The following is a 22,652-nucleotide window of genomic DNA, read 5'->3' on the forward strand; positions in this document are numbered from 1 at the left end:
TATACATGTTCAGTACAGACGGTATTTTTCCAACTGTTTTCAATCCACGTTTGGTTGAATCCATGGATGCAGAACCCACAGATATGGAGGGCTGACTGTATGCATAAACTGCATGGTCTACGTAAATGGGGTTTCAGCGACAAGCTTTGAAGTTACCCCTTGATGATTTTTTGTTTTTGAAGATTCAGGAGGTACATGTGTGGGTTTGCAACATGGGTAGGTTAAGTAATGGTGGGAATTGGGCTTCTAGTATACCTGTCACCCAGATAATGAACGTTGTACCCAATAAGCAATTTTTCAACCCTCATTCTTCTCCCACCCTCCCCCCGCCACTTGCTAATCTTTAACTTCACGTGTTAAGAGCAATCTCAGCACTTGTGGCTTTTTATGTTAAATCAGCTAAACTGACTGAGTGCGCCTTCTCCAACTTTAGCACAGTATTTCACTCTTAAGCAGTTTGCATTTATGGTTTATTTAGGGTGATAAAATTATAACCTCTTTGAAACAACAGGAAGCATGAAGCAGCACCCTCTCTTGTGTGGTAGTTTGCAGCTCATGACAGCTGTGTTCGAAGACTGTGCTGAGTGGCGGCTGCAAGAGGAAAAGCAGTCTTGCCCTGTCATCCTAGCAGGATGATTAAATAAGTTCGAACAACAGTTAAAATTCTACCTCTCTCTTCTCTCTCTGTCCCCCCCCGCCACCCCCTTCTCTCTTTCCTTTGTCTCTCCTTTCTCACTCTCCCCGCTGGCCCTTAAAAATGAAAAAAACAAAAAACAGTTAAAATTCTAATAGAACCTACTGAGCTTCTGAAGGGAAGTACATTATGCTGTGCTGTGAAGGAGCCCAACAGGGGCTCACAGTCACTCAGCAGGGTGATGGACGCAGACTTCAGGGCCAGGAGCCAGATGCAGCAAGAAAAGAGCAAAAGTTTGGGTTATGAAGTAAATGGAGAGGTTCCAAGATCAAACCAAGAGGTGTTCGTTGATTTTGTTATGTGCTGTGGGAGCGTGGACCCCTCAGCAGGTAGAAGGAGAGCAAGTTTGAGGATGTGGTGCAGGAGGAGTTGGGATCCCCAAGAGCAGGAGGGACTGAGGCCAGGACAGCAGGCATACGAGGTCACTGAGGCTGGTGGGAGGAGAGAGGCTACTCCACATGAGGATCACTGCATCTTTTGGAGCTTTTCTTTTTGAGATAGGGTCTCCTTTACCCATACTGGAGTGCAGTGGCACCATGATAGCAGCCTCAAACTTCTGGGCTCAAGTGATCCACTCCCCCACCACTCCTCCACGCCTCACCTTCCTGAATAGCTGGGACTACAGGTGCACACCACCATGCCTGACTAATATTTTAACTTTTTTGTAGAGACAGGGTCTTGTTTTTTTGCCCAGTCTGATCTCAAACTCCTGGCTTCAAGCTGTCCTCCTGCCTCGGCCTCCCAAAGTGCTGGGATTAAAAGCGTGAGCCACTGTGCCTGGTGGATGTTTTTTTGTTTTTTTGAGACAGACTCTCTCTGTGTCGCCCAGGCTAGAGTGCAATGGCACAATCTCGGCTCACTGCAACCTCCACCTCCCAGGTTCAAGTGATTATCCTGCCTCAGCCTCCCGAGTAGCTGGGACCACAGGAGTGTGCCACCACGCCCGGCTAATTTTTTGTATTTTTAGTAGAGATGGGGTTTTGCCATGTTATCCAGGATGGTCTCAATCTCCTGACCTCATGATCTGCCTGGTGGATGTTTTTAATGGTTATCCTTTTGTACTGTACTTAAAGCAAAAAAAAAAAAAAAAAAAAAAAATTTTAATTTAATGTCAGAAATTAAAGGAAAAGGGAGAGAGATCAAAAATACCCTAATGGGGCCAGGCACAGTGGCTCACACCTGTAATCCCAGCATTTTGGAAGGCCAAGGCAGGCAGATCACGAGGTCAGGAGATCGAGACCATCCTGGCTAAGATGGTGAAACCCCATCTCTACTAAAAATACAAAAAATAGCCGGGCGTGGTGACGCACGCCTATAGTCCCAGCTACTTGGGAGGCTGAGGCAGGAGAATGGCGTGAACCCGGGAGGCATAGCTTGTAGTGAGCAAAGATTGAGCACTCCAGCCTGGGTGACAGAGCGAGACTCCGTGTCAAAAAAAAAAAAAAAACCTTAATGGGAAAGTAGACTCCAAGAGTGAAAAGGAGCAAATTGTTCCAGTGAGTTCCATTCTGTAGCACAGGTGTCCACAGGTGCTTGCCTTTGAGGAAATGAAAGAGCCGTACTTTGTAAGTCAGAGGCAGCTCAGCTTCCCCGCACAGTCTGAAGCTGGGTGGCAGTGAGAAATTACTAAAAGGTTAGTGCCAGTTTTTCAGATGAAGTCATGTTATTAAAAAATAATCTGTTTAGTCTCTAGGTTACTGTTCTCTGGCTCCCCTCCCCATCCAAGACTCCCTTGGAGGGAGGTTTGAGGGCTTTGGGATTCTCATATCTCTTCACGTCCATGAATGGATCGTGAGGTGAGGAGATAGCTTTTAGAACCCTCTCTTTGAGTGGTCACTCACGTGGTATTCGGTCTGAAACCCTGTAGCAGGTGCTTTGCATAGCTGAACAGGGGTTCCCCCAAATAGGGTTGCATAATTATTGAGGACAGATGAGGCAGGCCTCAACCAGATGACCACAGGTGACCCCAGACTGTGGGTCTTCCCCACCTCCCTTGAGAGCTGCAATTCTGAGAGTTGATAACATGTGCCATTGTGTGCAGATCTGGGTAGTTTTAAGTGTTCTCATTTCCTGAGGGATGTCAGAAAGACTGTGAGAAAGTGATCACAGTATCTTGGATATCATCTTTTCATGCAGTGAAAAGTCTGGTTTCCATGAATGTTTGTATAACAAACCATCCCAAAACTTGGCACCAGTGTAGCATGTCTCATGACTCTGTGGGTTGGCTAGGTTTCCCCACTCCTCCCACTGCCAGCTCCCGTGGAGCTGAGGCTCACAGCAGGCTAGAAGTTATGAAGGCCTCTGATGTGTCTGGCAGTTTGTGCTGGCTGTTCACTGGGCCCTGCCGTCCTCCAGTAGACCAGAGCAATTCCTGCACAAAAAGTCCCAGAGTAGCTCCAGACAGGGAAAGAAAAGGCTGTGGGGCCTTTGAGGCCTAGGTCCAGACCATACACTGCTACTGCCCACCCCATTACCTTGGTTAGAGCAAGTCACAGACAGCCTTTAGGGACATCCGTCTGGGGAGAGGAGAAGGTGTGGCCACTGGACAGCCCTCCACAGCCCTTTTCATAATGACCCTGATAGAGCAGCCACCTTTAATCTAGTGCAGAGTCCCAGCAAATATTCTGATATCAGTAGATTCCATACGGCAGAGCTGTAGGAGCTGTTCTTTGCTAATCTTGGAAGTTTATTGATGTTTTATTTACATACCTGTACAGAGAGAAGATAAGAGAGATTGTTTAGAAATATTCTGTCACCTTTAATGACTAAGCATTGCTATAATGGAGCATGTGGTTTCCTTAATTGAAGAATACCTAAATAGAAGCCCATTCTTAACTGGCTTCAGTATCAACAGTCTGTAGTGGCAGGTCAGCAGGCCTGGATTGCAGTGCCTTACCTTGTTTTTGCTTCATAGGCAGAATGGTGGTAGGTGGTACTCTGGCCTAGGCAAGGTCTGAGCAAGGCCTGCATTGATGGAAAGTGCAGAGTCCAGCTCTACCATCTGCACATTTTCTTTGGAGACTTGTGCTTAGCCCAACAGCGGAAATCATTTGCTGAGGGCTCGGAGGTGGGCATTCCATCCGCAGGTCTCCCCAATAGGGAGTACCCTGTTTGGACGTTCAGGGCAGTCACAAATCTTATTCAGGAAAGGCTCTGGCCCACACATTTAGGGCCATTTCCTGGGCAGCATTGGAAGGAGTGGCAGAGGTCATGCAGGCCTGCCCTGTCTTGTGTACAGGAAAGGAATGAGTTGTTGGTCTATACGCTGAGGCCGGGATGGGAGGCCTGCCCCTTACAGCAGCGCTGGGTGAACTCCAGGCAGGCTGGTCACATGGTGCCCAGCAGCTGACTTTTTATCAGTTTGGCTGGTTTAGAAATACGCCCGTGTTCCTTGGTTACGTGGTGCCCTGTAGTTCATATTTATAGCAATTAAAAAGCATAGTTAGTGTCAGAACTTAATAAGTGAGGTGGTGTGGATAGCGCTGGGCCTCATCAACTTATCAGCTAAGTGATGGCCTTTGAGCCTGGGTGTGGCTCCATGCAGCAAGGAGACCAGAGCCTGCCCCACCCGCGCCCCGCATTATTTAGACAAGGTGGCAGTAACGTGGTGACCAAGGTTAGCTGTGTGTGGGCAGGACTTGTTCTGTGGCTGAGGTGGAGTGTGGAGTAGGGAGGGCAGCTGTAGGAGTGGCATCTGTAGGGGCTATGGATAGATGAGAGGAAGTGGTCTCATCAGTCCACAGCCACCCATAGTCATAGAGCTTGGGCTAAGTTGTAACACTCTCCTCATGTTCCTCATCAGCTTCTTGAACAAATGCAACTATATATGCAAGGACTTTATAAAATTTTTTTTTTTTTTGAGACGGAGTCTCACTGGAGTGCAGTGGCACGATCTCGGCCCACTGCAACCTCCGACTCCCTGATTCAAGCTATTCTCCTGCCTCAGCCTCCCGAGTAACTGGGATTACAGGCACGTGCCACCACGTCCAGCTAATTTTTGTATTTCTAGTAGAGACGGGGTTTCACCATGTTGGCCAGGATGGTCTCAATCTCCTGACCTCGTGATCCTCCCGCCTCAGCCTCCCAGAGTGCTGGGATTACAGGCATGAGCCACCACACCCGGCCGGACTTTATAAATTTTAAAAAGCTGTGCAAATGCAGGGCCATCATCTTAAATAGCCTGTGTTTGAGACTTATGGACAAGAAAACAGGCCAGAGAACTGAAGCAACTTCCCACATCCTCATGCAGCCCATGGGAGGCAGACCTAGGGCCTGGGGACCCAGGAGGTGGCCACAGTCAGTCTTGCTGGTCTATGAGTGGGCACTGGGGGCTGTAGAGCACTGTCCTGCATAACGATGGGTGTCAACTACTGCTGGGGGAAGGGATGTCAGATGGTATATTTGCCACCCTCAGAAGTAGGAAGCCCTACCTATTGGAAACCTCACAACCAAGGATTTGCCGGGAGCTTGGCCCTCGAGACTCCCAACTGCTGACTCAGGAAGGGCAGAGTCTGCTGCGTGTAGCTGCTGATGTGTGGGAACAGACAAGTGCTCCTTGGTTAGCAGAGTGGCACCTGCTGAGGTCAGCACCTCTGCGCAGTGAGGGGCACCCTTGGACTCAGACTCTCCCAGGGTGGAACCTTGTACTTGTCAGGCTGTTCCCCCAGAAAGGAGGCTGAATACCATTGGAATTTAGTTTGGTAAAGGTTGGGTGAGCAGCTGCCACATGCAGAGAGCATTGAGGTGTTTCCAGCCTTTCAAGAGCTTCCTTTGAAGAAAGAGCACTGGTCACTGTGAGGAAAGTACATTGTGGTTGAATAGAATTCTGAGTTTGTGGGAGCTTGGGTAGCAGTGACTTTTGACTTGGAAAACTGAGCTTCATTTATTACAGCTAAGTGCCTTTAGTTACGTAAAATTAAATAGGAGGTCTGGTTTCATTTCATCCAGAATGTAAAAATTATTTACTGCTGAAATCTATCATGTTTAAGTCATCTCAGCAAGAAGTTGATGATCAAACCCACTCATGGGAAGTTGGTGGTGGGTGGGGTGGGGGGGCACACAAGCTCCCTGCCTGCGAACCACCCCTCCCTCCGATGCCATTTGGTGGCAAAGGTCAGCCACTACCCTGGTCAGGTGCTTGCTCCTCTTGAGGATGGTTAGTGGTTTTCTTCTTAATCTCCCGTGTTCTTTTTCACTCACCTGCAGCCTGGTTCCAGCTCACTTGCCCAGCCTGGTTTCTTTTTTTTTTTCTTTCTTTTTTTTTTTTTTTTTTTTTTGAGACAGAGTCTCGCTGTGTCTCCCAGTCTGGAGTGCAGTGGCACGATCTTGGCTCGCTGCAAGCTCCACCTCCCGGGTTCACGCCATTCTCCTGTCTCAGCCTCCCGAGTAGCTGGGACTACAGGCGCCGCCACCACGCCCATCTAATTTTTGTATTTTTAGTAGAGACAGAGTTTCACCGTGTTAGCTAGCATGGTCTCGATCTCCTGACCTCGTGATCTGCCTGCCTCGGCCTCCCAAAGTGCTGGGATTACAGGCGTGAGCCACCACGCCCGGCCCAGCCTGGTTTCTTAACCATCTGTATACCCTGCATGTAGCAGTACCGTGAGTCTCAGCACGTGGTGGACGGGCACTGGCCAGGTGCTCCCGCTGTCTGTTCTCTTTGGCCAAATGTCTTCTCTCTCCTCCTCAGTCTCCTGAGGCCTTACCCTGCCTTTAGGGCTCAGACCATGGACCCCTCCTCAGAGCAGCCTTGCTTTCCTCTCCCACCCCACTTGTCTTACTCTTCGTTTCTCAGCACTTGGATCCATTCTTTGAATTTACACGTTTACTGGTTTTTCTTATTCTTGTTGAGAGTAAGAAGCTCATTTTAGTCATCTTCCTGTTCACAAATCTTATAGTATGCCACATATAGTTAATAGATATTTGTTGAATTGAATGAGAATTATTGGATTTTTAGAAATAATGGCATTCATGGGCCCAGCATGGTGCCTCACGCCTGTAATCCCAGCTACGGGGGAGGCTGAGGCAGGAGAATCACTTGAAACTGGAATGGGGGTTGGGGGGTGGTTGCAGTGAGCCAAGATCACACCACTGCACTCCAGCCTGGGCGATAGAGCCAGACTGTGTCTCAAAAAAAAAAAGGTATTCATTTTTTGACATGGTACATCCTTCACACATCTGACACTCTTAGGAAAATGTTTATGTGTGGTAAGAACTTCATCAGAATCCCATAGCCCCTTGTAGGGCTCAGAAGTTGGCCTTCTGGAAGTGAGTACTTTCCTTCACCACTCCCCTGGCCCAGGACCCCTCACTCCTTCTGGCTCACCTTTTCTGGCAGCTTCCTGCCCCTTGAATGTCATTTACAGCCTTGCCCACTTACCTTAACATTTTAACGTTTTTTCCCTTATCAGTGACATTGTCATTGAATGGCCAGAGAATTAACCGTCTGTGACTGTATATTTGAGGCAAGGCAAGGGGACAGATATTTTCCTTACATTATTAGTTGTGCAACAGAAATTGGAGAGGTGAATAACACTAGTGATGGGTTGCAACTTGGGTGTGGAGCTGGGCACACCCGCGTACGTCACTGTGACTCAGAAGTCCATGTCACCGCCCTGAGCCAAGTACTAAAGTAAGACCCAAATACCACACTTCATAAAGAAGCCAAAGTCTGACTGCCTCCATTTCTCATGAGTGAAAACCTATTTCTGTTATAGGAAACTTTTGTTTTCAGTGTTTTTGATGGTAGCAGGCTATTAGATTGTGTATTCTTAAGTCTGATTTTCCCCATTACTGTGCTTTTTCCTTTTCACTTCTGCTTTGTCACTTGGAATGTTTCTAGAAGTAGAAGTCACTGCCCCTGCCCACATCAGACTACAGTTCCGGAACATCCAGGCAACAGCAAGGGATAATTAGGAATAAATTTGACTGGAAGAAAGGGAAAATGCAGCTTAGGCAACTTAAACCAACAGGCTTATTTTTCTCACTCAGTTAAGAGAGCTGAGGTTGCCTGACTCAGCTCAGGTTCTCAGTGAGCCATCAGCCACCAGGTGCCACCTTCCAGTGAGTGGGCTTCTATCCCTTCCAGGTGTCTCTTCATGCTCCATGGGAATTAGATGGGACATGCTTTGGCTCTCACTTCCAGAAGCGTTCTCCTCGTTTCGAAGGGGCTTCCCTTTATGCTGGCTGGTCAGTGACTCAGCCTAGTCTCGATTTATGCCCCAGGATGGGGACAGACAGCAGGGGAGAGATCTCAGGTTGAGATGAGTATACAGTAAGGGCTGGGAGTATCAGAAGGGGAAACCCTCTCCCAGATAGTGACAAAGCTAAGCGACCATGTGAAGGGAGAGGACAAACATCCCGTGGAAAGAAGGGTAGCTGCCAGGCCTGGGGGAAGGAAGGAGCATGGTGCCGGGGCATGGGAGCAGGTGGACAGGGAGGGCTCTGCAGGTCCCCTGGAACCTAAAGCCAGGGGTCATGGAAGTCAGATCCAGATTCAGGTGTTCAGAGGATGAGGCAGGGGTGGGTGGTTTGCGCTGGAGAAGAGGTATCTCCTTGGGGAGTGGAAGATGTTGGAGAGATGCAGGGTTGCAGGACAACAGGGAGGTGGAAAGAGAGTGGGGGATGGACTGTGGCATCTGGCCCCCTGCCAGGAAGGAAGTGGCCCCACTGGTGACTCATACAGGGAGGGGTGGGGCCATTGGGTGGCTGGGAGCTCTGGTACTTGGGCAGGTCTGGCTTCCTGCTGCCACATCTGTTGGGAGGTGAAGCCCGTAGGCCAAAAAATGACCTTCATTTTCAAAGCCTTTTTGAATAAATAAACTTTTTTGAGGTTTAACTTACATACATTAAAATTCACTTGTTTTAAGTGTTTAGTGCAGTAGGTTTTGCCAAATGTATGCAATCACTACACTCGATACAAAACATTCTATCACTCAAATTCAAAAACCTTTCAGTATACCTCCAGGTCTTGGTGCAAAGAGGGCTTGCTGTTGTTGGGTGTGCAGGCTCACCCAGTCCTGGAGACAGAATGGGCTCTTTGTCTGAAGGTGGGGCAGGGTGCTCCCCCAGTGGTGTGGGAACTGAGCCGACCGGAGAGTGAATGGGATGCATGGTGTAAGATGAATAAGGGAAAGGCTGCAGAAGTTGCATTCCCAGCATTTTCCTTCCCGGGGATTCCCAGCAGCTCAGCAGTACCGGTATGAACCAGTTTTTTTCTGACCGCCTCCAGCATGCGCTGAATTTCCGTCTGTGCAGTTGTCCTCAGCCAATTGAAAATCACCTGGAGTTTTATTCCAAGCACAAAAGAAGGTCAGAGAGAGGAGGCCCGATGATCATGATCGCCCTCTTTCCAGGGCCTAGGCTGGAAGGAGTCCTGCAGCCTTTGTGCTCTCAGGACCAGAGAGCTGACTTTGTGGAAATTCTTTTCATTTTATTGTTGAGCCCAGAAGCTCCCAGCTCTCTTTGACAAGGTTAAGCTAGGATAAGAGGCACTATTACTAGAGTGACCAGAGTTCTTTATATAAGTGTTGCTCTGCTATTGCTCAGTTAACCTTATTAATACCCTGCGTGGTGACTGCTGTGTATAAATTCTGCCAGTGGGAATATGATTGACATTCCAGTTGTTCCAAGTAAGTTAGAAAAGCCCACAGAGAGCCTCAGTAAAAGTTAGCTATACCTATCACTGCTGCTATTATTTTTTTTTAAATTTTTACTGCTTTAATTGTTATTCAAAGCTAATTTTATTGTAAAGAAGTAAACTTGTGATTTTGCTATGACTTTTGGCTCTGGATTCAAAAGTGGATATTGTCCCCTAGGATAAAGGAGGCTGTTTGTACAGCTGGAGAGACTCTTGATCCAAGGTCTCGCTCTTGGGTGACTTGGGTGACTTTGCCCTGTGTTTCTGGACATTTAATGGGTTTTATGAAGTAGAAGAAAGACAGTATGTTTTAAGGGTTTAATAAAGTTTGGGTTGTGCTGCTCTCTTGTACTTACTGGGGTTGAGGATCATGCCCTATCTGTGAACCTTGTTGTGGCCCCAGGGAACTAAGTAAGTGTCCACAGCTAGACTTGGGGTGCGGGTCACATGGTGTGAGGATAGACATTCTAACACTGGAGCAAGTTTGGGTTAAAGAAAACTTTGGACTATGTTTTTTGTAGGGTTTTTTTTTTTTTTGGATGGAGTCTCACTCTGTCACCAAGCTGGAGTGCAGTGGCGTGATCTCAGCTCATTGCAACATCCGACTCCCTGGTTCAAGTGATTGTCCTGCCTCAGCCTCCTGAGTAGCTGGGATTACAGGCACGCATCACCATGCCCAGGTAATTTTTGTATTTTTAGTAGAGACAGGGTTTCATCATTTTGGCCAGGATGGTCTCGATCTCCTAACCTCGTGATCCATCCGCCTCGGCCTCCCAAAGTGCTGGGATTACAAGCGTGAGCCACCCCACCCGGTCTTTTTCTCTTTTTTTTCTTTTTTCTTTTTTTTGGAAACAGGGTCTCGCACTATTGCCCAGGCTGGAATACCATGGCGCAATCTCAGCTCACTGCAACCTCTGCCTCCCGGGTTCAAGTGATTCTCATGCCCCAGCCTCCCAAGTAGCTGGGACTGCTGGCCTGTGCCACCACACCCAGCTAATTTTTGTATTTTTAATAGAGACGGAGTTTCACCATGTTGGCCAGGCTGGTCTCAAACTCCTGACCTCAGGTGACCCGCCCACCTTGGCCTCCCAAAGTGCTGGAATTACAGGATTACCCTGTGCCCGGCCTGATTAGGTTTTACATGACAGTGGCAGCTTGCTGTTGGTTCTTGCTGTGCAGGAGTGGGATACAGCCAGACTGAAGTCCTGCCCAGTTACCTGCTGTATTCGAGGGGCTTCTCCTTTTAGGTCAGATCCTCAGTTATTGGAGGCCTGGGTAGAGGCCAAGAAGTGCAGTCATTGGTCATCCCTGTTTTCACAATGAGGATGGATGTCCAATGCGTGTGGTCCCCGGTCATCTCTGCTTCTAGAATGTAGGGAGCTGTCTGCCCTGCTGGAAAAGGTCCGTGAAGTCAGAAGTACCTGAGGGTGTCCAGTGTGTTTGTGCACAGCCACCTTTTAGATCCCTGTGTCCTTGACAGAACCAGTCATGGACTGAGTGGGAGGCAGCCTTTACTTTGCCTAGGGAGTTGATGCTGAGACATCCTCTGTTTTATGTCGTAAGAGTAAGTCAGTTTTTTTCTCTGGTGGAAATACTGCCTTTTCTCATGTTGGAGAACACTAAGTTTTTGTGAGAACCAATTTAATGGAGGAAGATTGAGAGAATCTCTTTGGAGATTCCAAGCTCTGGGTTACTTTAGCAAACATTTTGATAGCATCTGTTGAAAAAGAAGGTTTAGGCCCAGCATGGTGGCTCATGCCTATAAACCTAGCACTTTGGGAGGCTAAGACGAGCAGATCACTTGAGCTCAGGAGTTCAAGAACAGCCTGGGCAACATGGTGAAACCTCATCTCCACAAAAAATATTTAATGAAAAAATTAACCGTGCGTGGTGGTGCATGCCCGTGGTCCCAGCTACTCAGGAGGCGAAGCAGGAGAATCACTTGAGTCCTGGAGGTGGGGGTTACAGTGAGCCGAGATCATGCCACTCCAGCCTGAGCAGCAGAGCCAGACCCTGTCTCAAAAAATAAAAAAGAAAGAAAAGGAAAGTTTGCAGCCTTTTTTCATGTTCCTGATTGTTGGGTTACATTTGTATAAGATGCTTCTATAATAGGTTTTGTGGGAGGTGCCAGAAGAGAACCCGACATCTCACTTCTACATCAGCCAATACAACAGAAATTCACCAGAAAGGTAAAAACAGTAAAACCTCAAATAGTTTGATTTGTAAAAACATTTTAAAGGCTGGGTGCAGTGGCTCACGCATGTAATCCCAGCACTTTGGGAGGCCGAGGCGGGTGGATCACGAGGTCAGGAGTTCGAGACCAGCCTGGCCAACACAGTGAAACCCCGTCTCTACTAAAATACAAAAATTAGCTGGGTGTAGTGGCGGACGCCTGTAATCCCAGCTACTCGGGAGGCTGAGGCAGAAGAATCGCTTGAACCTGGGAGGCGGAGGTTTCAGTGAGCTGAGATTACACCACTGCACTCCAGCCTGGGCAACAGAGCTGGACTCTGTCTCAAAAAAAAAAAAAAAAAAATTAAATGTAATTCACATAACATAAATGTCATTATTTGGCCTGATCCTGGTGACTCACAACTGGATTCCCATCACTTTGAGAGACTGAATCAGGAGGATTACTTGAGGCTGGGAGTTTGAGACCAGCCTGGGCAACAGAGCAAGAACCTGTTTCTTCAAAAAAATTTTTACATGTACCATTCCGTGGAGTATTGTTTTGTTTTTAACAGATGGGATCTTGCTGTATTGACCAGGCCAGCCTTGAATTCCTAGGCTTAAGTGATCCTCCTGATTCTGCTTCCCAAGTGCCTGGGACTACAGGCGCATGCCACTGCACCCAGCTACAGTGGTTTTTAGTATATTCACAATACTGTGCAGTTACATCTCTGGTGGTTGTTTTCTTTAAATTATTTTTTCTGAATGCCAAAAAAAAATGCTTATTATAGAATGTTTTAAAGATTCTACAAGAAAGAAAAAGGAAAGGAAAAAAAAAAGTATTTCACAAAACTCCCTTCAAAAACAGATTTCACTGAGAGACCAGACTCCCCTTCATGAGGCAGATGGTCCAGGCCTGCGCGTTATCGTGTGTTTTCTAGTTTGTGTCTAGCAGCAGTATGTAGCAGTGCTCTTGGTAGTAGGACCATCTGAGTGATGTACATCTATGCCCTAGCCAGCATTATAAAAGAACCTGTCTGAAAAAACCAGAAGACCTTAAGGACCAGCATACTGGATTCTGTAGCCATCTCTACCTTCTTATCTCTAGACCCAGACAGACCCATTTGATATCCACCCATATCCCAGACAAGGAGCACATCTGGGTGGCATCTTGTTAGAAGGAGAATGCAAAGATCTCATAAAGTTTTGCCTTTACCTCTCCAAGTTTTTCAAGACAGTCTTATCAGAGTTTATTGATGGAAGAATTTTAGAGGCTAGAAAATGTATTGCAGAAAAGAAAAACAATGTTTTTATTTTTTTAAAACTGGTGTTTTGCCAGGCGTGGTGGCTCACGCCTGTAATCCCAACAGTTTGGGAGGCCAGGGCAGTGGATCACTTGAGGTCGAGAGTTTGAGACCAGCCTGGTCAACAAAACCCCGTCTCTACTAAAAATACAAAAATTAGCCAAGCCTGGTGGCATGCATCTGTTATCCCAGCTACTCAGGAGGCTGAGGCAGGAGAATCACTTGAACCCGGGAGGTGGAGGTTGCAGTGAGCTGAGATCATGCCACCATACTCCAGCCTGGGCAACAGAGCGAGACTTCATCTCAAAAAAAAATTAAAATAAAATAAATAAGCTGGTGTTTAATCGTGCTTTTCTTTTCTTTTTGCAATGAACTTTTGTGAAGTCTTAGTATGTCTGATCTCTTAAATATTTTAAAAACTTGCATCTTTGTATGAGGTGAATAAACTATTACAGTTCACAGTATCTCTGCAGATTGTAAATCAAATAATTCAGACGTGAACTAGCCAAAAATAGTAGGAATATAAGTGAATTATAGTTTTTCTAAGGAAATTCAAACTGATACTAACACCTGACTTTTGTGAAGTACTTGTGAAGTATTAGACTGCATGCTAATGCCTTTAACTAGGGTAGTCTTTACAGCATACCTATGAAGAATGTATATCTTTCTCTCCTCATGAGAAAACAACACAGAAAGATAACTCACTAAGAGCTTACCTCTTGAATTTGAATTTTTGTCACCAACACAGAGATCAGATTTGAATTTCCATCTCTGACCCCACACCTTGAGCTCTGAGCTCCTGAGTGCCCCCTGAAGTAGCAATGAGATTATTTCTCTGTGCGGTCAATGCTGCCTCTTACAAAGGATCAGGTTCTGCTTTGTATCCAGGGAAGTGAAAGGACATGAACAAGGTGACCCTGGGCTCTTCACAGGCTGTGCTGAGCCCCTAGGGTCTTGAGGGAGGCGCTTGGTGGGGTGTGAGCATCTGGCACCCCACAGAAGAACCGGTAGGGTTTGCAAACCTATAGACAGAAGGTCAAGAGATCACCTCCCAAGGGCTGGGGCCTGGGGAAAAGGCTGAGACAGTAAGTGTCTCTGTTGACCTACTTCCTGAGTCTGTCCCCAGGCCCAGTGTATGGGAGCCGAGGAGAGCTGTCTGGCATTGGGCCTTTGGGGTATGTGTGTTAATGGAAGGCGGCCACAGGGCATCTGTGTTACAGCTATGGGGGTCAGAAAGTGCATCCCGAAGACCAAAGGAGTGGAAAGCAGGGGGCCTGAACGCTGAGAGAAACCCACCATTTGGGAACAGACAGAGACCCCACTGTCCAGAACAGGAGGAAGCGGGCTCAGCCAGCCTGTGGTAGACTTGCCTTGCCTGCAGAGAGCAGTTGTCTGTGGCCACAGATGCATCCTGGACTTAGGGGAGCAGTGAGGTAACCCTGTACCTTCTTTGTCTTTAGTCATGGGACATTTTTTTTCGCAACACGAATGCTGGAGCCCCACCGGGCACTGCCTACCAGAGTCCCCTTCCCCTGAGCCGAGGTTCCCTGGCTGCTGTGGCCCATGCACAGTCCCTGGTGGAAGCACAGCCCAACGTGGACAAGCTTGTGGAGGACCACCTGGCGGTGCAGTCGCTCATCAGGGCATATCAGGTAAGGTGGGCGCTGACTCTCCACACGGGAAAGGGTGCAGTGTTCTTTAGGTCATGCCTCATGGGCCCTATTGACCTTTCTGAGTGTACGTTGTCGTTTTACTTATACCTCCTCAAATACTAGGTGCTTTCTCCCTGCTTTGGGAGGCTAAAAAATAAATACACGAGAGAAAAGGAACCAGGCTAGCCCTATTTGAGCAAATCTTCTGGCACCACTAATGCCTGCCCCATAAAGGGCTCCTTATTTCTTTTCCTTACTTGGCAAGAAATATTTGTGGGCAGGGAAACCAAGTCAGTACCCGGGCATCAAGGAGAAGTGCTGCCCATCCACCCGTGAGCCGTGGCTGGGAGGGGTGATGCTGTTGGGTAGTTGATGCCCCCTTCCCAGTTGCTAACAACTGAATACTATAAGAGAAGAAAATCTATAGAGTTTGAGGATATGGAAGCAGGGAAAGGCAGTTGAGGGTACAGCTGAGCCTACAGAGAGTGATGAGGGGCAGGGGAACTCTCCAAAAGCATTACAGTTAGTGGCCAGTCTCATTAGGCAAGTGTTGAGCAGGACAAGGCTTTTCCTCCTTGTCCTTTCCCAGAGCACAATGACAGAGTTTTTCTAGGATGTCCACCTGATACATGGGGAGAGCCCAGAGTTCAGATCTTAAGACTTCATCTGTGATAGTTCTAAGGAGGACAGGTGGAGACAAGTGAGCCTGGTGCTTCCCTTCTGGAAGCTCCCATGGGCGTCCAGGACCCTGCCACCTGTACTTATGTAACTGCTTTGGTGGCAACAAGGGGACTCATGTGCCTGGGCTGTCTTTTCTCTCTCATGCTTTGGTTTCTGGTGGCGTGGGCCATTTCCTGTGCCAGCAGGGCAGCAGTGCAGGTGTTGTAATAGGGCAACATGGGGGAGGTCCTGGGTCTCTGGCCCTTCATGCCGTGGCCTGGCAAGTAAGGCTGTCTTCCCTAGGGCAAGTGTATTCTGCCTTAGAATGGAGATGCATGGAGTTTTGTAAATGCCATAATGCTTTAAAGTGCTGTCCACGTGGATATTTGCATAAGGAGGAGGCCCAGTGGTGTTTCTTTATCACTGCCTGCACACAGTTGGCCTCAGTAACAACTTCAGCCTGATCTTGCAGTGACTTACCAGCAGCTGTTCCCTTCTCAAATTGCTAGCAAGAAATAGTGAAAGAATCTTAAATTGGAAGGGATTTTCTTTCTCCTTTTGGTTTTTAAATAGTTCAAATCAGATGCTTTAAGTCTGTGGTATAGCAGGGTTTTTTTGTTCTGACTACTATGTGCTGACCTACTCGGCAGCAGCCGGACCGGAACCCTCACTCCTCACGGGGATATATAGTAAAGGCAAACCTTCTCTTAGTAAGATGACCTCTTAACTGCACTCCTTCCCAATAAAGGCCAACACTTAAACCTTCATTTTCCTCCTTAGGAAAATTTTTCTTTAAATTTGATTTATTTATTTTAAATTGAGATAGGGTCTCACTGCATTGCCCAGGTTGGCCTCAAACTCCTAGGCTCAAGAGATCCTCCTACCTCAGCCTCCCAAGTAGCTGGAACTACAGGCATGTGCCACTGTACCCAGCACCTTAGGGAAATGTTTATATTCTGAGCTGAGGCAGGCTTCACATTGGAATAAGAACTGTTCAGCACATCTCATTTCTGTTTATCCATGGAAACTGTATAATGATCCCAAGAAAGGATTGTTTCAGATTCCTAAGTTTGTCGTAACCTGAGTTTATCTCTTTTTTATAAAAGTACGTTTGTACACAGTAGTGCTTTTAAAATAAGTTATTCCAAGACTTTTAAAAACTAATTTTGTCGTATGGGTTTATTGGTGCTGTGTTCCTCTTTGCAAAAGGTTTGCATAATGTATGACTCTTTTAACCCTCCCCACAGCTTGCTGGATCTGCTTAATCACTTACTTGTGTTATTGCTTCCAGGTCAGGGGTCACCACATTGCAAAACTTGATCCTCTCGGAATTAGTTGTGTAAATTTTGATGATGCTCCAGTAACTGTTTCTTCAAACGTGGGTGAGAATTAAGCTGTAAATGCTAATTTTAATGTAATTTTACTTTTTTTTTTTTTTACCCCTTCCCTCTTTTTTTTCTTCTGTCCTTTTGTGTGTGTCCTTCCCTCTCATCGTTGCCCACTCATAGATACGAGGGCACCATGTAGCACAGCTGGACCCCCTGGGGATTTTGGATGCTGATCTGGACTCCTCCGTGCCCGCTGACATTATCTCATCCACAGACAAACTTGGTGAGGGTCTGAGAGCAGTCAGCTGCGTTGCTTGAGCTCCTCTCGCTGTGCCACGACCTGTGGTAGCCAGGATGTCCAGGCAGGAGGGAAAGGCTCTTAAGTTTCCTTTCGTTCTGATCACTTAAAATTTATCAGTATTGCAGCCTTAGTGTGTTTTGGGCAAGTTATTTTTATCTTTTTCAGCCAGATTGTCTAAGTCTCAAAATTTGAAAATAAAATTTTGGACAGAAAGGTTTGTGGCACAGGGAAAAAGCTTGTCCACCTGGGGCAGGTGGATCAGAAGCACTTCAGAGTATAGCTCTTTTGGCTTCAGGTTTTCAAATGTCAGTGCAGCACTGCCTTCAGTGAGGCATATCCATGAGTCCTTGCTCAGGAACTGCTGACACAGCCATCCTTTTCTGAAGCCCGGTGTGGCCTGCCCTTGACCAGAGGCTGTGTCCCTTAGGGGACGAATTCCAGAGCGACTTGTGCGGTTTGGGTCTCCTGATTTGTAATTGCCGGTGATCACACTGAGGAAACTTTGGAAGGCATTCCCACAGCGTCAGGAGGTCAGGGCCTTTGGGAGGTGCATGTATGGAGCACATTGGGGTTTTGTCACGGTTGCCAGAAGATAGTCCCACCTACATCCCCTCCTCCTCATGAAGTGAGGTGCTGTGGCTGGGCTCTCACCTGCAGTTGCTTTGCAGAGTTAGTCTGCTTTACGTCACTGTGCTGCTAACCTGTACTAAAGAAATTATGATGTGACTAATTTTTAAATGGCCAGGTTGTTCACAATAGACACTGTGCATGCTGATGAAATTGATGATCACTTACCTGCCTAATACTGCTCTTGGGATGGGTACGAAATTAGCCTCCTCACAGGCACTTTCGGGGAATAGTGCAGTCTCTAAGGTTCTGCAGTGCCTGAATGTCTTTATAGGCATTACCAAGTTATGTCTAGGGGATGAGGCATTAGTCATGAAACATCATTGACTTTGGAATTGGCACTGATGGTTTGTAATTTTTTTTTTTTTTTTATACCAGCCCTTTAGCAGATTTAGGAAGGGAGTTTAGAGAAATCCTCTTGAATTTTATTAAGGTCAGTTCAGATTATAGACTAGGCACGAGTTGAACCCTGTTTTTTCATTCCGTGGTGACAACTTTGTGTTCCCAAGAAGAGGGCCTCTCTTTGCAGTGTCCCAGGAGGTCTTGGAGCCTCTTCTCTACTGCTCACCCCTTAGTATAGAGATTCTCCCCGCTGGCACCCCCAGTCCCATCACATCCTGTCTGCCCTGAGCCTCTCCAGCCCCCTGTGTTCACTGCCCCCAGAGACTTCTAGACCTGTGGGGTCCCCTTCAGGTGCTCAGAGCAGGCTAAACTCCCCAGCTGGTAGACCTGCTGCTCCCTGATGAAGAGCACAGGCACTTGCACCTGGAAGCCACCTCTTCAGAGGAAAACATCCCTCTGCATTTAGGCAGGGTAGGGGAGCTGTGGAACGCACGTTTTCTTTTTTCTTTTTCTTTTCTTTTTTTTTTTTTTTGAAACAGAGTCTTGCTCTGTCACCCAGACTGGAGTACAGTGGAACAATCTCAGCTCACTGCAACCTCCGCCTCCCGGGTTCAAGCAATTCTCCTGCCTCAGCCTCCTGAGTAGCTGGGACTACAGGTGTGCACCACCATGCCAGGCTGATTTTTGCATTTTTAGTAGAAATGGGGTTTCGCCATGTTGGCCAGGCTGGTCTTGAACTCCTAACCTCACGATCCGCCCACCTCGGCCTCCCAAAGTGCTGAGATTATAGGCGTGAGCCACCGCGCCCAGCTGGATTGCTCATTTTTTTTACAAGCAGCAAAACATTCGAACAGGAGAGGAGCAGATGAAGTGACCAACTCTCCCTCTCCTGCCAGAACCTGCATTGTCCCAGCTGCTGTCCCAACTCTGCCCGTTAGTATAACTAGGGGAGCTCTAAAGCTCTCCTCTCTCCTGCTTCAGACTAATATCAAGAGGGGCCACACCTAGGTGAGCCCAATCCAGCATAGTCTTTTAAGGGTGAGAAACCCTAAGCACTGTCAACATATGCACTAATTTCCCATCTCATTAGTGGCCAAGGCAGGGCCAGAATGTAAGAATATCTTCCCAGGCGATCACAAGGTCTCACCATATATTTCACTCTGGAATAGTGTCCTCAGGTATTTCTGTTAGGTTTGTGGTTCCAGATTCAGCAACAACATCATGGTGAGGGTGAGAGAACAAGAGGACTTTATAAACCAAGAAACTAAAACATACAGAAGTGGCCCTAAAGCTTCCTGAAATCCTTTGAGGAAGGAAGACTTCTGACCTCTCTGGCCAGGAACCCTTTGGAACCACTGAGAGAGAGAGTCAGGGAGTAGTTTCTACGTTTCAAGAGGAAGGTGCATTTTAATCCTGTGGATTTGAAATAGTGTGACCTAAAAATCGCAATAAAGTCTTCAGGTACAAAAAATGGAAACCGTGTAAACTTGTTAAAACATCTGGATCTGTAGAAAAATTGGTCTCGAACCCTCACCCTTGATGTATGCAGGTTTTCAAGAAAACAGCAGGTCAAATGTGACCGCTAGACAGTTTGTAGAGCACTTCAAGACTCGTCATCTCATTCGAACCTCAGGGAGCCTGGACTCTGGAACCACACTCCCTGGATTGGAATCCAGCCCACTATTACTAGCTGTGTGACCTTGGGCTAATTGCTTAACCTCTCTGTGCCTCAGTCACCTCATCTGTAAGGCAGGGGTGATGGTATCAACCTCCTCAGGTGGTTTCAAAATTGAATAAACTCCTTAAAGTAGTGCCTGGACTTTACTATGCTCCAAGTGGGCTTACTAGCAATCTTTTGAGATGAGTAGCTGCCAAACTCTCTGGTAATAAGATAAATTCAGAAACTGAGAGGTCAAGCAGGAAGACCAGGAACACACAGGAGTTAGTGGTGAAGACTGCCCTGTAGCCAAATGATAAGGAAGCAGCGTAGCATCTAGTGTAGGAATTTGCAAACTAAGAAGTGAGAACTCTACATGGGGGATGTTTGGGACCCAGAAGAACTGTTTGCCAGCTTAGGAATGGGGCAGTAGAAGGGGATAGGCTGAGTGGCCACCTGGTGACCTGACCAGTGTGTAGACTGTGGGTCAGGGACCATTGTGCGGTAGTGTCCAGTGTCACATGACTATTTCCCCAGAGCTAGGATTCTTCCCATGTCTCCACTTAGCCGCCGTTCCCCCCGCCGTGGATGCAGGCACAGTTTCTGCCTCTCCTTGGGGAAACAGGCTCAGAGCAGTGATCATATCCATGTTTGAACGTAGCCTTTGGTGCTTCCGTCAGAGCTTTTTCTGTCTTTTGTTGGAAAAGCTCCACGTAGGGGGCAGCGATGGAGGGCAGGAGCCGTTGGCAAAGCCATTCATTCTCAGAGGGCACTGATGATGCTGCCCTGAAAACACTCTGCCAACTGAGCACCTGGGTGGTTGGCCAATTTGGTCTGTAGTGCAAGCAGGGAATTCTGTCCACTCTGAGTTTTTTAATAAAGTGGAATATATGCTATAGTTTCCACTGAGTTGACCTTTTATGACCATTTTTGAAAAGTTTGGGAAATTCTGGCTTAGGGCACCTGTCTTCACTTCTCAGAAATTCTCCTGGTCCCTGAAGTGATAAGGAAAGATAATTAACAAGTAGACTCTTGCCAGTTAGGAGAGACTCTACAGACACAGAACTCCTCAGTAGCGCCAGAGTGTCAGGATTTACCATCAGATGTTATGGACACACTCTTGCCCTCAGTTTTATCTTTCAAGTGTAGCACGACAGAATTTGTTACGAATACAGTAAAAAATATTGTTGAGATGGTAGGGCTAGCGTTTTATTACTATTATTATTAATTTTATTTATTTAATTTTTTGAGATGGAATTTCGCTCTTTTGTCCAGGCTGGAGTGCAGTGGCGCCATCTCGGCTCACTGCAACCTCCGCCTCCCAGGTTCAAGTGATTCTTCTGCCTCAGCCTCCCGAGTAGCTGGGATTACAGGCACCCATCACCATGTCCAGCTAATTTTTGTATTTTTAGTAGGGACCGTGTTTCACCGTGCTGGCCAGGCTGGTCTCAAACTCCTGACCTCAGGTGAGCCACCATGCCCAGCCTAATTAAATTTTTAAAATTTAAACAGAGACAGTTTCACCACATTTCCCAGGCTGTTCTCAAACTCCTCTGAGCTCAAGCAATCCCCCTGCCTCCACCTCCCAAAGTGCTGGGATTACAGGAGTGAGTCACCATGCCCAGCCTAGTGATTATTTTCATTAACAATTTTTAAAATTAATTTTAGAACAGTTTCTCAATGTGTGGATTATGTTCCATAATTGTGCAGGTGATGGCCTGAACGGAGGTAACTTTTTTTTTGAGACGGAATTTCGCTCTTGTTGCCCAGGCTGGAGTGCAATGGCATGACCTCAGTTCACTGCAACCTCCATCTCCTGGGTTCAGGTGATTCTCCTGCCTCAGCCTCCTGAGTAGCTAGGATTACAGGTGCCTGCCACCATGCCCAGCTAATTTTTTGTATTTTTAGTAGAGATGGGTTTCACCATATTGACCAGGCTGGTCTCGAACTCCTAACCTAGGTGGTCCACCCGCCTTGGACTTCCAGAGTGCTGGAATTACAGGTGTGAGCCACCACGCCCGGCCAGAGATACCTTTTTAATGAAGTGTCAAAGTTAGGGGCCAGTTTCCAGGTAAATCCCCAGATGCCCATCTTAATTTGTGCCAGGCTCTACTATAGACCTCATTTCCCTTGGGAAAGAAGGTTGAGCATTCCAACATGAGATGCTTTATTTTTTTATTTTATTTTATTTTAAAAATAGAGACAAGGTCTTATTATGTTGCCCAGGCTCATCTCGGACTTCTGGGCTCAAGCAACCCTCCTGCCTTGGCCTTTCAGAGTGCTAGAATTACAACAGTGAGCCTCTGCACCCAGTTGAGACGTATTGAATACACATTTCTCTTCACTCACATTCCATAGTGAGATTCCTTGACAGCAAATTTGCAGACCTGGAGAATGAGGCACCAATCTCATGTTATAATATCCCTGAATGAATCCAGTCAGGTCGGGAGGTAGTGGCAACCCAACATCTTGTGGTAGGAGGGCTCATAGGGAGGCTTTCTCCACTGGCTCTTGAAGAAGGGTCATCAGTTGAGGTGCCACGGTAGATATTGGGGTATATTGCAAAACACTAGAACCAGGGTATTATCAATGGAAAGGTCTAGACAGTGAGGCCCAACAGTGAGGCCCACTCATTTGCCTAATTAGAAACAGTTAGAGACTTGCTTAATTAGAAACTCTTGCCCTCAGTTTTTTCATGCTGTTGTTTGGTTTTTTTTATTATTATTCTTGTTTTTTGAGACAGAGTCTCACTCTGTCGCCCAGACTGGAGTACAGTGGTGCAATCTCAGCTCACTGCAACCTCCACCTTCCACATTCAAGTGATTCTCGTGCCTCAGCCTCTATCAAGTAGCCAGGATTACAGATGTGCACCACTATGCCTGGCTAATTTTTGTATTTTTAGTAGAGAAAGGGTTTCACTGTGTTGGTCAGGCCGGCCTTGAACTCATTTTGAATCACCTGCCTTGGCCTCCCGAAGTGTTGGGATTATAGAGGCGAGCCACCGCGCCTGGCCCAGTTTTATCTTTCAAGTGTAGCATTTGAATTAGTTTCCCACTTAAAAATGCCACTGTCTGTGGTTTCGATATAAATTCTATAGTATTACTTTTCACAGTGACAAAAATGATTGAGATGTACTTTACTGGGTTTTTTGTTGTTGTTGTTTCTTGAGATAAAGACTCGTTCTGTCGCCCAGGCTGGAATGCAGTGGCATGATCTTTACTCACCACAACCTCTCCTCCTGGATTCAACCCGTTCTCCTGCCTCAGCCTCCTGAGTAGCT

The 22,652-nt window shown here is 47.1% G+C and overlaps 1 protein-coding gene across 1 annotated transcript in view; it reads left to right on the top strand.

The window, feature by feature from the left end:
• Nucleotides 1-22,652, top strand: part of OGDH (oxoglutarate (alpha-ketoglutarate) dehydrogenase (lipoamide)) — a 94,136-nt gene that overhangs the window by 22,479 nt on the left and 49,005 nt on the right. Inside the window, exons 3-4 of the mRNA XM_011983287.1 lie at nt 14,266-14,457; nt 16,626-16,728. Of these exons, the coding sequence (XP_011838677.1) occupies nt 14,266-14,457; nt 16,626-16,728 (295 nt within the window). The remainder of the gene's footprint in view (nt 1-14,265; nt 14,458-16,625; nt 16,729-22,652) is intronic.

This window comes from Mandrillus leucophaeus, unplaced genomic scaffold (assembly GCF_000951045.1).
Source record: "Mandrillus leucophaeus isolate KB7577 unplaced genomic scaffold, Mleu.le_1.0 Scaffold248, whole genome shotgun sequence".
NCBI lineage: Eukaryota > Metazoa > Chordata > Mammalia > Primates > Cercopithecidae > Mandrillus > Mandrillus leucophaeus.